Source organism: Stegodyphus dumicola, chromosome X1 (assembly GCF_044657685.1).
Source record: "Stegodyphus dumicola isolate Sdum_Otavi_A_Nest chromosome X1, ASM4465768v1".
Classification (NCBI taxonomy): domain Eukaryota; kingdom Metazoa; phylum Arthropoda; class Arachnida; order Araneae; family Eresidae; genus Stegodyphus; species Stegodyphus dumicola.
The window spans coordinates 104,549,205-104,564,896 of record NC_140780.1 but is presented as its reverse complement, the minus strand read 5'-3'; the positions used below and the strand labels follow the sequence as shown (position 1 = coordinate 104,564,896).

Sequence of the window (15,692 nt, the reverse complement as noted above, 5' to 3'; positions counted from 1 at the left end):
GTGGGATTCAGACTGAACTATCAATGTTTAACAACTTTACTGTTTGGCCGCTGGTGTGCCAAACTTTTGGATAATACTTGCTAATCTGAGTACAATCCAAATAGTTTTTCTTTTTTTATCATTTAAATCTTAGAAATTTAATATCAATTTACAAAATAAGTTTTAGCAGAAAGTTCCTTTAAAATTTAATATTTCAGAAAATCTAAATAATAATGATAAAAAATAAAATTACTTTTTTATGCTGAAATGTACAAATTAATAGTAGTAATTATTTACATAATAATGCTAATACAAAAAATATTATTTGATATTAAGTATATAATTGTATATTTCTTACAAATTATTTGCAATTATCTTTCCAAAAATAATTACACAGGTAAGTTGCAATGAATTTACCATTTAATTAATTCTCAGCAATCACCCCACCCGCAAAAAAAAAAAAAAATAATAATAATAATAATATGGTATATCGGGGTTTTTCTGTGTATACAAACTTCTGGAGAGGTAGCTAGTTCAAACACAAATCAAAATCATATAGCTATGGAAGATCGGAAACACCATAGTGTGTAAAAAACCCAAGAAATTAAAAAGAAATGTGTAAATGAATAAAATGCTGTTTTTGAATAACAGGTACATTTGCAAAAAATGCATAAAAAGTTATTCGAAGTTACACTGCAAGCTATAACATTGGTTAATGGAATCACAAACATTCTAGAACATCCCAGGAATATCTCAAAATGGCCCCAGCAGCTAGGGAAATACCCACAGCACTGCCCATGAGGTGCCCTATATTAGAGCCTCTAGATGAGCCTAGAAAAATTGATCTATGTCCAGTGATTATGCAAGTCAATGAATGGAACAACCAGATGTAATCCATTGTTGTCCGTGTTGAAACAACAGTTAATCGAGTAGAAACTGACATACCTCTCTTTCTGCCAAGACTTCCATTATCTGTCACTCCTTTTATCCAAACATGCATGAGATATGAGTCTATAAATTTGTAAATTTGTGCCCGACAGTGCCAGACCAAACATTAATATGAAAGGCAAATATGATTGTTTCCTCAGATTATGTTTTCCACTCTTCTCTGTACAATGTCATTTATCATGTGAAGATCGACATTTCTGGTTTTGCATTGCTTCATCATACTGACACTTGGCAACTTATTCCTCCTAGAAGTTTGCACACAAACATGTCTTATATGTAAGCTGTACATAAGAGTGGCATATATTTTATGCAAGAGTAATTCAAATTAGAACACTGAAAAACAAGTCTTAAAGTATAGATTTTATTTACAAAATTAGTTTCTGCTTACATATTGCTACATTCACAGATTTGAACATAATAAAAAATTAGTCTCTATATATGTATATTTTAAGGATGATATACAGCCATTGCTTCTTGGTAACTCTAAATTCTTAACCTTTTGATTTAAAAGGGGAAAGAAAAGCATTTAATAAATGAAGTCTATTGTTATAGTTACTAATTTTTTATTCATATTAAACTGATTGATGACTATTTTTGCTATATTTCTTTATAGATTTAAAATTTTGAAATGTTAATGAGAAAAAATTATACACATAATTTGAGAAAGACAGTTTTTCCTGTTACAAAAATTACAAATTCATTCAAGGAAATAAGTTATTCAAACATTTGCTATTTAATTCAGTTACCTTCATAAGTATAATATGCAATAAATGGATATGATTAAATTGTGCATCTGCAACAAGCAATGTTCAGTGATAGTTCTTGAAAAGAATACTTGCCTTTAAAATACTTAATTCATATTCTTAAATCCATACCTGCACATACATACATAGCTAATACATGTATACCTGCATAATTATTTCTGGATGATGAACAAATGTGCACTTAGAATACTATTTTACAGGACATAAAAATACATTCAGATGCCTGAGGTATTCTTAAACATGATAAAGTAATTCTATATTTTATAAAAGTTCATTATAAAACTCAACAATTTCTATAATATATATATGTGTGTAATGTATTTACATTTGCAAAATGATCTCTTTAGAACAGAGATGAGTATTTTCAGATAAAGCTTTTCTAACGCACTGTTAGTATTAAAGGAATGATTATAAAAGCTTCTGAAAATAAAAACCCAGTGGGTATTTTATATATTAAATATAACAACTAGATTTAAAATAGAAAAAGAACATAATAATTTAATAATAAATATTCATTACTTTGGACATTCAAAGTCTTTAAATTATGCAATACAAATAATAATGTTGATTAATAATTAAATAAGTTATGTCGATTTACAATTGAGAAAGAAAATTTGAATAAGATTTACAATTGAGAAAGAAAATACATGCATGTAACTTGGAATAACCATATCTGAGGTATACATGAATTTCCCTGTGCCACCCCCTTTTTTAAACATAAATATAAAATAATAATCTTCATAATCAATTTCTTTTAATTCAGAACACATGTAGTTGGCAAGTAATTTACAAGCACTGCAATAAATCAGCATACGGTGTATGAGGGAGAGCAACACTTTGTATAGTATTGAAATATGCTTGCTTTTGTTCATTACTTTGTAGCTGAAAACAACAAAAAGAAAGGTATATTAATACTTTCTGCAAATAAAATAGAAAGGTTTTACATCAATACATAGTCATTATCTAGGTTATTGTACATCACAAGCCAATACATTAAAACTATATGTTCATAAAGAAGCTTAGATGACACCTGCCACATGGTTAAATTTGGATTACTGAAACTATTTTAATTGTTACGAACCATGTTTGTTAGATTGCTGTTACATTTTTCTGAAACACTTTATTGAGCATCTGCACAGTTTTGAATATCCTGTAGAATTTACTTTCTAGAAGTGGCAACATCTGACTTTGTTACTGTTAAAAATTCGATCGAATTATCAATGGAGTTGTATCAGCTCTTTCTGGCTATGATGTTTGTATATAATATATAAATATTATTTCATAAGAATAAATTGAATTTAATTAAAAAAATAAAATTTAAATACAAATTTAATTAAATTTTCTTTGTGCCATTGCTGCAAGGAATGAAATTTAATTTTTAACAAATACGTATAAAAGTAAAAAAGCAAATTTAAATCCTAAAAAAAGGAAAAAAAACAAAATAATTTTTAAAAAAATGTGCAAACATATAAAAGATTTAATACTCGAACTAATCTACAATATTTAAATTCAGAAGCATAAGCAAATCAAGTGCAAAATCAATCCATGAAAATAAATTTACTAATTTAATAAATTAAAATTAAACATTTTTTAAAAAAATGCATATGTGAATGACCGTTGAGTAGGCAGGAGACAGACTTATCAAGAGAAAGTTGCCTCCAAACCTAACTCTCCAATCATTCAATTCGTGTTTCATCATTCATGTAGTCAAGGGTAAAAGTCAAAACCAAAAGTAATTCCAATAAAGTGGTTCCCTTAGAAATTAACATTTAAGAATTAAAGTTCAAAAAGGAAAATACTAATGAAGTCTTTTAAAAAATTAAGCAAGTAAAGTCAAGAATTAAACTTTTTTTTAAATTAAATTTTTTAAAAAATTAATTTTTTATAAAAAAATAATAAAAATAATCTAGAAACCAATGTATTTTAGAAACCCTTGTCTACAGAAACCTCCCCTACACGAATATGCATATCAATAAAAAGAAACTAAAAAAGATTACTACCTTTAGGATTTTTAATTTAATTTAATTTAATTTTTAATATTAATGTTTACCAAAAAAAATTTTTTTTTACTATAACAAAGATAGCAGCTTGACACTCAACTTTACCTACATAAGCGCCATCTATATAATTTGAAGAACACACTTACTTCTCTTTTACAACACTTTTGCAGACCCCCAACACTCATATAGTAGGTAAGTTAGAATTAAAACTTACTATTTACTTGCTTTAAGTATTTTTTAAAATTTTTTATGTAGTATCTAAGTATTTTCTAAATATGAAATTATATTTTTAAATATATATCTGTTTTTTAAAAATTGTAATTAGTTCTTTTTGTTTCTTATTGGTTTATATGGATTATGTCTAGTTCTTTTTTAGTTTCTTTTTATTGATATGCATATTCGTGTAGGGGAGGTTTCTGTAGACAAGGGTTTCTAAAATACATTGGTTTCTAGATTATTTTTATTATTTTTTATAAAAAATTAATTTTTTAAAAAATTTAATTTAAAATGAAAGTTTAATTCTTGACTTTACTTGCTTGTTTCTCAAAAGACTTCATTAGTATTTTCCTTTTTGAACTTTAATTCTTAAATGTTAATTTCTAAGGGAACCACTTTATTGGAATTACTTTTGGTTTTGACTTTTACCCTTGCCTACATGAATGACAAAACACGAATTGAATGATTGGAGAGTTAGGTTTGGAGGCAACTTCCCCTTGATAAGTCTGTCTCCTGCCTACTCAACGGTCATTCACATATGCATTTTTTTAAAAAAATGTTTAATTTATTAAATTAGTAAATTTATTTTCATGGATTGATTTTGCACTTGATTTGCTTATGCTTCTGAATTTAAATGATATTGTAGATTAGTTCGAGTATTAAATCTTTTATATGATTGCACATTTTTTAAAAAATTATTTTGGTTTTTTTCCTTTTTTTAGGATTTAAATTTGCTTTTTTACTTTTATACGTATTTGTTAAAAATTAAATTTAAATTTGTTTAAATATATATAAATATTATTTATCCATAGTCTTGTTAAGTATGTGCACTAAATGTAAAATAAATAAACGTTTAATAGTTCCGGCCTTCATCCATCAAACATACGTGGGTTTATGCAACTAGTCCCAGCAGTTAGCTTGACGATGAGGTAAAGTACTTTCATTTCAATTTATTATTTTTTCACCCCCGAAGTATTTTTTTTTTTTAATTTTGTATTTAATTTATGTTGAATTCGGAACAATTAAAAGCATTTATCAATGATATGAATCATAATCAACAGCTGCTAATTCAGCAGTTATTAACAAAAGAAACACCAGAAATGAATGTATCTAAATAAAACAATAATGCTAATGTATTAAACACTGAAAGTTTTAATCCTAAAAAAGAAAAATTTAAATATTATCTGCAACGTTTCGCAAATTACTTAACGACGAATGCTATTTCGATTAAGATAAATCGAAAAGCGCACAAATGCCACTTAATTCCATATCAGAACCAGATTACAACATCGTGTCCGCTCTAATTGCGTGAAATGTTTACCACTTGTTGCATGCGTACAGGTTCGTAATAGATCCAATGCACATACAGAATTGATAATAGCTTGATAATATTTACCAAAAGAAATACTTCAGAATCTTAGACCTTTTTTCAAAAATACTCGTACAGCTGTTCTCAGTATATAAGATAGCACAATCAGTAGTTACATTTCAAAGTTCTGTATATTCTGGCGCATAACGTGCACCTATAATTTCAAACTACATTTATTTATTTTTAGGTATATTCGCCGCATATACAGTAGTAAGAATGTTAAATACAACGCAAGGCGAAGTGCACACGGAGAACTTTATACTCCGAAGACAGCTCTGATCTAAAAACTGAGAACCAATGCTCTCTCCAGGCTTATAGAGTTTTCCCCTGGCTGCCAAGAAATCTCTGGTACCTTCCATTTCCTGAAATTACTGGAAGGCATATACGGTTAATGTCACATAAAAGGGCTGCTGGATACGGTTACAGTTACATATAAAGATCAATTCAGTTACAGTACCTGGTCCAGTTGCTACAATCAACGAAAAGAAAAAGCTTTACATAAATGAAAAATCTGAACTACAATGCTTCAGCTATATAAATTTTCGACACATTTAAAAGGACTGTCCGATGCCAAAACAAGAAGTAACATGCCGAAAATGTCATAATGCTAAAAATGTGTTACGAAAGCTGAAAATAATCATTCATATGATAAAAATTATTCTGTAAGCAAGCTGAGAAAAATTCAGAAGAGAGCAATTCATATTTGCAGAAAGCAAAACTGAATAATTCTGATGAAGTACGGGCTTTAATTGATACGGGGAGTTCCTATTGTCTTTTAAGGACTTCAGTTGCTCAGACACTTAAAGTAAAACCTGAACCTGCTGTAATTGAATTAGATGGTTTTGAAAATCAAAGGGTGACCTCTATAGGAATGATTAAAGCCGATATTGAAGTTGATAATGTAAAAGGCCAAGGCATAAATGTATACCTTGTTCCTGATAATGAGATGATCGGACGGTCATCGCTTGATCTCCCTCATATCGCTTATGTCAGAATATAAAAAGATTTCGCTTCGGAAATCGAGAAGATGTACTACTTAGTAACTTAATTAATTGAAAAATAAATGTAGTCTGCCTTAAAGCTCTAGAGGCAAATGAATTAGAGAAAAAAACGCGACCAATCTTGTCAGTTCTCAAGCAGATTTTATCGATAATGGATTAATTATGATAGAAAATTCTTCCGAAGGTATCGGCTGTTTATTAGAAATTAAAAATGGCGAAACATTTTCAATTTAAACATTTTTATACCAATGATTAACGCTGGCGCTAGAAGTGTTATGCTCCGAAAAGAACAATGCGCTGGGAGAGCAGAAGTTGAACTATGTTTAAATACTGAAATTTCTGAATTGACCTCGAATCCAACAAAAAGGGAAAATATTAACTACATAAAAGTTCCTATAAGTTTAAGAGAAGTTAAAATTGGCTCGGATCTCAACGTCGATTCAAAACATGTAATGATCTCATGACTCAGGAGATTCCATAATTCAGTTGAGGGAGCATTAGTATCGTTTTCAAAATTCATAGAACACTCGAATTGATTGTAATGATAATGATGTAAATTATAATCCAAGATAATTAGCAGCACAAACAACATTTTATTAACGACACTTAACAGGTTTTAAGTAATTTCCTCTTATAGAAGCGGCCGTGAAAATCATAGTAAGTTTTTCAAGGTTCAAGTATTCTTAATTCTACAGAGCCCAAGTATCAAGAAGATTCTAAACATCGTTATTTTTTTATACTTTTCTCGGCACATGTCGAGAGCGCCATCAACTACTAAAGGCAGAACAGTACCAGTTACTACAATACACAAGGATCGTTCCAGATACACAAGGATCGGATCAAAATGTCGCCAAATTTGCCAACAGAAATTAGTTGTCAAAACCGTCGCCACCTTCGCGATATCTCGCCAATTTAGCGAGATAGCCATTTATCTCAATTTACCTAATCATTTGCCCTAATTTTGATTCAGAGCACACCGGGCTGACGGATCCGAGGGTCTCCATACCTCTACCACCAACCTCTCGAAAGGACTTTCGGCTCGCCACATATTTAGAGTGCTCCTATGCCGCACAGACACAAAACATTTAAAAACATCAATGCCTTCTCCGGCATTCGAACCCGGGCCCTTGGGTACGGCGGTCAGTCATTAACCACTATCCCATTTGGGCAGCATGGCTGTTTTTGAATGCACAGAATCAGCTGTATTTTAATTAGTCTGAAGTTCCAATTAGCTGAAAGATCTTGGAGCGATGATTCCGACTAAAATTGTTTCTTCCGGACATTTTTTTAAAACTGCATTCAAATAATTGGAAATACTTCTGTAATATGTAAATAAAACTTTTATCTTTTAAAAATATTCAATGCTTATAAATTTCCGCTTTTCTGTTGCGGCGGAACTGCACAGTCAGTGAGGCGACTACACCTGTACGACCAGTGGTGAAACTTTGGTGTGCCGCCCACTTCTATCTGTACCTGTGTATATATATAGTATTTTAAAAAATGCGAGTTACTGAACTGCTGCTTTGGAAATATATTTAAAAAACGCGCTAAATATGATGATATTCCAGTTCTTCTTCTCCTTTGAGACCACCAAATAAGAAAATGCACAACGAATGGAATGAGATATTTTTGCTATAGGTTTGGTTTGGTTTATTTAATTATAGCAAAGCATTCGACGGCTATCTGTCTAAGAGGAAGGATGCCTTCATCGAGGACTATTAAAGGAAACTGGCCCGTATACACGTAACGCAAAGGCAAAACTACGAAAACGCCCATTCGGCCAGCCCGTTCACCGGAATCGGAAGCCCGGATCGAACTACCAGTGTTCAGCGATTTTACCGCTCGGCTGCTAGTGGGCTCTTTTTACTATAGCATAAGTGTCATTGTGATACTGATAAAACTGCAAAACAGTAAAATAAATCTTAAAACTCTCTTTCCCAAAGTAAACAACTCTACAAAAAAAATCTTCTTTAGAAAGTTGAAAATGAAACTGAACGTGAGCGCTAACACAGAACAAATAAGTGTGCCCCATTCGAGGATACTCTTGTGTATCCACACTCTTGAACGAAAGACTTAAGCGCATGTGTGTTGTAAAATACCTCTGCGAGAGATATTAAAATAGTTGCAATGTATTTATAGCGTTCGATGTCGCTACAAAATTGGACTGTCAGTTATTATATGAAAGGCAGTATGGTTTTTTAAGTATTCTTTTATACTTAGACGAAAATGCATCGTTTTTGATGATAGTCTTCTAGACAGATGAAATGTTGTTTCTGATTACAAATATTTAGTACTGAATTATACAGAATTTAAAAGCTAAGCAATATAATAAGCATCGATTTAGTTGGTCATTAAACATGTGGTGTGGCTTGTGGAAGATATATGTAACAAGAGCCCTTTTTTTCGAGCGTTTTTGATTGGAAAGAGACAGCTTGATTTTTCACAAGTCCAGGATTTGATTTTGGGCCTGTGAAATTGGATATTGCACTCAAATGGTGTTAATATGATAGCACTATTTTTATTAGGAGACGAAGGAAAATAGAATTGGTTTGGCTCTGAGATTTCGCTGTAGCTGAATTTTCTCAGATCGGACTTCCATGGGTTTCTTCCTTCGGGTTATCTTAAAAAAAGGTTTGAGCACAAAAGGTCTAGGACTTCAGATCATTAACGCTTCTGAAAACGTGACATCTACAACATTACGTCTTATTCATCAAATATATTTAATATATCATATTCATAAATATCAAATATTCATAAATATCAAATGTATTCATCAAAATGCATAATCTTTTGTTATGATGTGCAGTGCAACTGATGACGTAAACTTTGAGGAATAGCCGTTACAAACTGCTTAGTCGTTTTAGACTTTTCCTGTTCCGATAAAAAACTGCAATCCATTTGCAAAATTATTCCTGTTTTTAAACTTTTTGTTGTTTTTGTCTGTGTATATGCCACCTGAAAAACTCATGTCTTTCCATGATATCTGAAAACATTCTAAGCCACTGTAGCTGAAAGTGTTTCACTGTCATGTTTCCATCTGGATAAATCAGGAAACACGTTTTATATTTCTTCGAAGTTTGCGATGCATTTGTGACTTGCGATCTTATCTACAAGCCATAAACTGTTTCACTACGATGGCCAAATGAGGCCGAGTATTATCATGGAGAATGAACCAGCAGCCTGCCTCGGCGTATTCTGGACGTACACGACGGATCCTTTGCATTAATGTTTTGCCCGAACATCCTTGTACATGTTTGTTAGCATTCATTGTTGCTTTCACTGGCTAATATCGTCTTAAGTTTTTCAACATTTCCGTCATTATGAGAAGTCCTTAGCCTACCACTTCGAACAGCCTCTTGAATGGAATCCCGTTCATCTTGAAAACGTTTAAACCATTTTAAATGCATTTTAAAGATATAGCTTCGTCTCCGCACACTTCTTTCTGCATATCGTGATTTTTTCCCCAAATACAAAAAGCTTGGAAAAGAACTCTATAGCTCTACTTCGCAACCAATGCTACACCTTTGCATGCTAGTTGTTGTTAACAGAAACCCGTAATGCCTATTCCTACGCCGCACTCAAACTTGTAAATGAGGTATCTTTTCTGCACTTCTCGTTCGCAGACGATCGCGCTTATGCATCTTATGACCTCATTTACTGAACTTTATTATCATACCTTGTAAAAATTTTGAATTCTTAAATTCGCTGCTAAGACCTCTGAAAATTTTCTGAACAGACAGCGAATAATTACTTATTAGTAAATCTTACTGTTTTAGAACATTTAAATCGAAAGTTAAAGAACTGTAGAAGAAATATACAGGAAAATGTACTTGCAACCCTGTTATATAATAATGTACTGGAAGCAGTTTATCTAATCTAACGCAGAATTTGGTCAGGTGCATAAAATGATGGTGCATATGTCTTTGGCACTAATTCCAGACACCAGAGCATTTTCATTCCGAAATGATTTCAGAATAAATTTAGTGATGCCTGTTACTGCAACTTCGGCTCCAAGAAGTCCCAGAAATTAAAAATAATAATAATAAAAAAATAATAATCTGAGATAGTCATTTCTTAAACAACAATAAAACACATTTATTTTGCCTAATCGAGCACTAATTAATTAATTAGTTAGATTTTGAAAAATTATTAATAAAGTTGCTTAATTAAAAAGTCATAAAAACTAGAAGCTTTATGAACTTTTTCCGAAATTAATTATGCCATTTTTCCCAATTGTTTAAAACTTTTGAAATTTTGCATCAATTTTTTTTTACTTCTTAAGAAGAGGGACATGTGTCGAAATTCATAGAGTTTTGTTCAAAATCTGGGCCAACTAAGGTTTCTAATAAGAATTTTAAACATAAAATATTTAGTTGACTTTTTAAAAAATTTTCAATATTTTTAATAAACGTGATAAAGAAGCTAATAAAGTGCTTTACATTTTTTTTTCAAATGTAAGTTATTCAAAATTAAAATTGTACATTTTTTAAGTACCTTAAGGCACTTACTTTGAAACTTTGGAAAATATTTAAAAATAAAATTTTACCTTTTTAAAAAAGTAACTAAATTTAAATATTTCAAAAAGTACCTGATTTCTGAAATTCAGACCAGCAATGCAGAATAATACTTTGTCTTGCTCTTCCATTTTACCCATTCTGTTTTGTATGTATGGAAATCTGAGTTATTGTTAAGAAAAGCAGCACATACATCACTACATAATTATATGAAAGTTTAAAAATCAACACATTAAAATTATATAAACATCTAAAATATATACAAATCAATAAAAGGATACAGAGCTTGAAACCAGTAATTTGTTGTAGCACTCACAAAAAAGCAACTCAGACTCCATACTGCCATAGACAAGGGTGACCTTTGCATAAAATTAGATAATGACAGTAACACCCATTCATGAATAATTTCTTCTTGTGATTGTTTATGTAGATACTGGAAAACCTGTAAACAATTACCATTTACAAATATGCAATATTTTTAAACAATTATATTTATTTCAGAGTGGATTCAAGGTATAGAAATGATCTAAAAAATGTACACTTGAAAAGCTAGAGAGTGCATTAATGTATAATAAAATAAAAATTGTATATCATGAAAAATTCAATATACGAGTACTATTGAAAATATTTCAAAATATTATAATCCTTTTTGGCTGTATTTTTTTTTTTTTTTTTTTTTTCTGTATTATTATAATATTTTGTACTGCTTATTTATTTAGTGATTTTAGAATGGTAATAATTTTATGATTTATTTTTGTGTTTATTCTAATTTTGGTCACATATGGCTTGAATTTAAGTGTTTCTTTGTTGCACAGTATTGTAGATCTTTTAATTCTGAATGCAACGGCTTTGGAATTGTGAAAATAGCTCAGTTAGAAGGTGAAATATAGGAAATTTAGTTTCAAAGGGGGCCTTGGCAACATATGGCGATATCTCGCCGACTTGGCGATTTTCTGGGAAATTTGCGAAAACATATTTTCGAAGCCTTACAACTGCTTCTTCCAGAAGTTTCCAGAGTCCACGCTTCAGAACATAAATACGGGTCGGAGAGCTAGGGAGTTCAGAGATCATGGAACTCGAGGAAAACTAATAGAAATGAGAATACTATACTCAACAATTACCTAATTAACAGCGACATACGTTTAATTGCACCTGATTCCCCTACCAGATATAACCACGATGGAGACGGAAAAATACTATACATCGTTCTTTTAAGAATATCCCCCAAACGCTCATCTAGCAGTTATCGAAGATTTATCCTCAGGTCGCCTCCCAGTCAATTTTGACTTCTATGGTTTCTAAAAACTTAAACCACAAGAATTAACTGGCAAAAATATACAGCACAGCTCATGAACATTCCCTGCAGGTCTAATGTTTCACACTGCAACGATATAGATTAAGAAATTTATCTTTTAATTAATAAAATGCAGCAGGCCATAAAAAATGCATCTTATCCGTGTAAACTGCTAATTACGTAACTTTACCTACTCATATCAAAGATATCATCAAACAACACAATACCGCTAGGAAAAAACTGGAAACTTTCAAGAAATCCAAGAGAAAAGAGTTTCGTGAATTATTTAAACAGAAAAACTAAAGAAATACAAATTATAGATCCAACAAGTAGAATTTTTATTAGAAAATTTAGAAATCCAAAATGATACGGTTTGGAAAATTGCAAAGTCATTACAAAAAGGTCGGACTAATCAAATGCACCCTATCGATCACGTGGGAAGAACATATCAATCCCAGCACGAAATTTCAAGTTTAATGGCAGAAGAATCAGCGAAAATTTTTCAGCCTCATCAATTGAATAATATGAATAACGAAGCTGAAATTCAACATACAACAGATAGTATTAAAAATAGAATCCCAACAAATCATAATTTACTTAGTATTCCTAGCGAAGTACGGAAAATTATTAAGAAGCTAAAATCCAAGAAGGCAAAGGGGTACGACCAAATAAATAACGAAGCTTTAAAAGCCTTGCCAAGAAGATGTATTTTTGCAAATTTGACCAACATATTCTCTGCTTGCATCAAATAATGCTACTTTCCACAGCAGTGGAAGTATTCCATAGTAATCACTCTATTGAAACCAAGAAAAAATCCCAGAATTGATTTTAATTATCGAGCGATCAGTTTGCTATCAACGATGGGGAAAGTTTTAGAAAAAATCCTTAGCTCCAGATTAACCGACCACCTGGAAAGATTAACTTTAATAGATGACTTGCAATTTTAATTCCGCAAAGGACACAGTACCACCTATCAAATTTTAAATTTAGTTGAAACCATCTCACTTGCATTCCATAATAGGAATGGAATCGCTGCATGCTTCCTCGATTTTGAAAAAGCTTTTGATGGACTGTGGCATGCAGGACATTCACAAACTAACTAATTTCCTACAACCAGTAAGCTTTATCAAAATTATTACTCCTTATTTGAAACGCAGAACATTTCAAGTTCGCTGCGGAGATACCCTCTCAGCTAAAAAACTTATTCATTGTGGCGTCCCACAAGGTAGTATTACTTGCGACAACATTATTTAACGTATATATAAACGAGCTCCTTAATCCTCTGAATTCTAAGGTACTCAAGTACGCAGATGATACTGTGATACTGAATTCCGGAATCCTCAACTGGCAATAAATTATCTGCAACTGCACGTCAACACTATTACAAGATGGTGTCAATATTGGAAAATTAATCTGAATGCTTCAAAATGTTATATCGTATTATTTAGAAGATACAAAAGGTGTATGCTAGTCAACACAGAAATTAAAATTAATAGCGCAATAGTACCTGTAGCGGATTCTTATAAATACCTTGGTGTCTACGTAGATAAATCTCTACCCTTCAAAGATCACATTACTCATATTACTAATAAAGGAAATGCTGCCTTCATTGCGTTATACCCATTAATTGGACGAAACTCAAAACTCAGCTAAAAAATAAAGAAAATGTTCTGTATTTCATTAATTAGACTCATCTTACTATACACAGTTCCTGCATGGGCAATTGGAAACAAGACAGAAAGATACAAGCTAAATATTCTACAAAACAAGATTTTACGTACTATTGTTAACGCTTCGTGGTATGTTAGAAATCTGCAAATTCATGCTGATCTGGAAATACAGCCTATCTATAATCAATATATTCTTACTACTGCGCACAGTTGTTTCGAAACTATGCGAAATAGTCCGTATGATATACTAAAACAAATCACTGATTATGATCCAACAATTGAAAACATAGTAAAGCAACCTAGATCGATCCACCACAATGGTGATGCACATATGTATATAGTATTTTCAAAATATTTTCATCTGTTTATTTCGTCATTTTTATTACTTATTTTGCCTCTCAAAGCAAGTTTGAAAGACTTTGATTATTGCCCTGGTAAAGAGGGAATGAACTTTGCCGTTTATTTTACTATTATTACTAATTATTTTCATATTATCATCGTATTTACTGAATTATACACTAATAAACTAAATTTCGTAATCGCTTAGTATCCACATGACCGACTTCAACTTTAGAAATCACGCGATTGGCCGCCTCATACCACGCGACGTTGTGCTGTCTCTCAATGATCAAAATTCAAGTAACTCTAGCATGGTTTATGCTTCACGCATGCGCAATAGGTACATTTTCAGCATGGTAACCTTCGTCGCTTGGCTTGTATGTTTGGCTTGCCGATGAATTCACAATTAAGTCTTCAGCGATGCGTAAGTGAAGTGCTGCGGAATGTGTGAAATTTGTTCACTTTGTCCCCAATCATGCAAGCAATTATTTACTGGGGTCTTAAAAAAGCGTATGGGGTGAGCTTTGTGCCCAATTATGCGAGAATTTATTTACTGGGGACTTGAAAAAGCGTATGGGGGAATAGCCGTTATTCTTTTTTCACTCGTGTTGATGTTTATAAACTGCTTAAATTAATGCTGTAGGATTTTGTAATGTGCAATAATCAATTAACTTAACCGTATTTTACATTTATTTTCAAATGTATTTTTGTTTGATATTTCATCTATGTTTACTGTTATAAAATTTCTTTTTAAATTCATACTTTCCACAAAGGCATGTCTCATACTAGGCAAATAATTCTTGAGAGCTTAACATAATCAATTAACCTCATTTTATATTTTTTTTTTAATTTCATATTTACAGTTATCATAAAAATTCATCTTTTAACAGCCATTCAGCAAAATAACATACTTTGGTCCTTCTTTTCGTATTCTTGATTACATTATCTTACCTTAGTGGTAATCCAAAATATGTCTTCGAACATTCCAAACATACAAAATTACCTTCCATACACGCTAAATGTAAGAAATTAGTAACAGCTTAATTTCTTCAACTCTTCAAGCTTCTTATTCAGGCTTAACTTCTGCAAAGTGACAAAATTTCGTGGAATAACACCATGTCTTTAGTTGCCAATCTCATGATACATCGCCAATTAAGTATAACGGACGCCAGCCAATAACGCCAACGGAGCTTGTCATTGCGCATGCGTGAAGCATAAACCATGCTAGGCCTAGATACTACTCAAAATTCATTTCTATGCTCAGTTAGAGGAAGGGCGTCGACCATGAAGATTGCTCATGAAGAACGCAGCATCAATTGCTTATTAAAATCAAAAATGCCATCATCCTTGCTACATTTTGCTTCTTTATGATATCATGGATATGCCTACAAATTGCTTTTAGAAAAATTGCTATATTAATTACTTCTCCGATTATTTTACCATAATTGCTTCATCGAATGGCTAACTCATTGCCTCCGATGAGATGGAAGACTTGATCAATTGTTTTAGACTTCGAAAAATGCCTTATTATTCAAGAGAAAGGATTCCCGCCTCAGGGTGTTGGTGTTTTTTAAAACCATTTCTATTTAATTACCGCA

At 31.6% G+C, this 15,692-nt stretch overlaps 1 protein-coding gene across 3 annotated transcripts in view; it reads right to left on the bottom strand.

Moving 5' to 3' along the window:
• Positions 1 to 1,267: 1,267 nt before the first annotated feature.
• htt (huntingtin) overlaps positions 1,268 to 15,692 on the bottom strand; it is a 595,026-nt gene continuing 580,601 nt past the window's right edge. For all 3 annotated transcript variants that reach the window (XM_085807902.1, XM_085807903.1, XM_085807904.1), the window contains exons 55-57: positions 11,073 to 11,233; positions 10,866 to 10,953; positions 1,268 to 2,573 (exon numbers count right to left, since the gene is read on the bottom strand). In XM_085807902.1, coding sequence (XP_085664028.1) covers positions 2,478 to 2,573; positions 10,866 to 10,953; positions 11,073 to 11,233 — 345 coding nt within the window. In that variant the 3' untranslated portion in view covers positions 1,268 to 2,477. The remainder of the gene's footprint in view (positions 2,574 to 10,865; positions 10,954 to 11,072; positions 11,234 to 15,692) is intronic.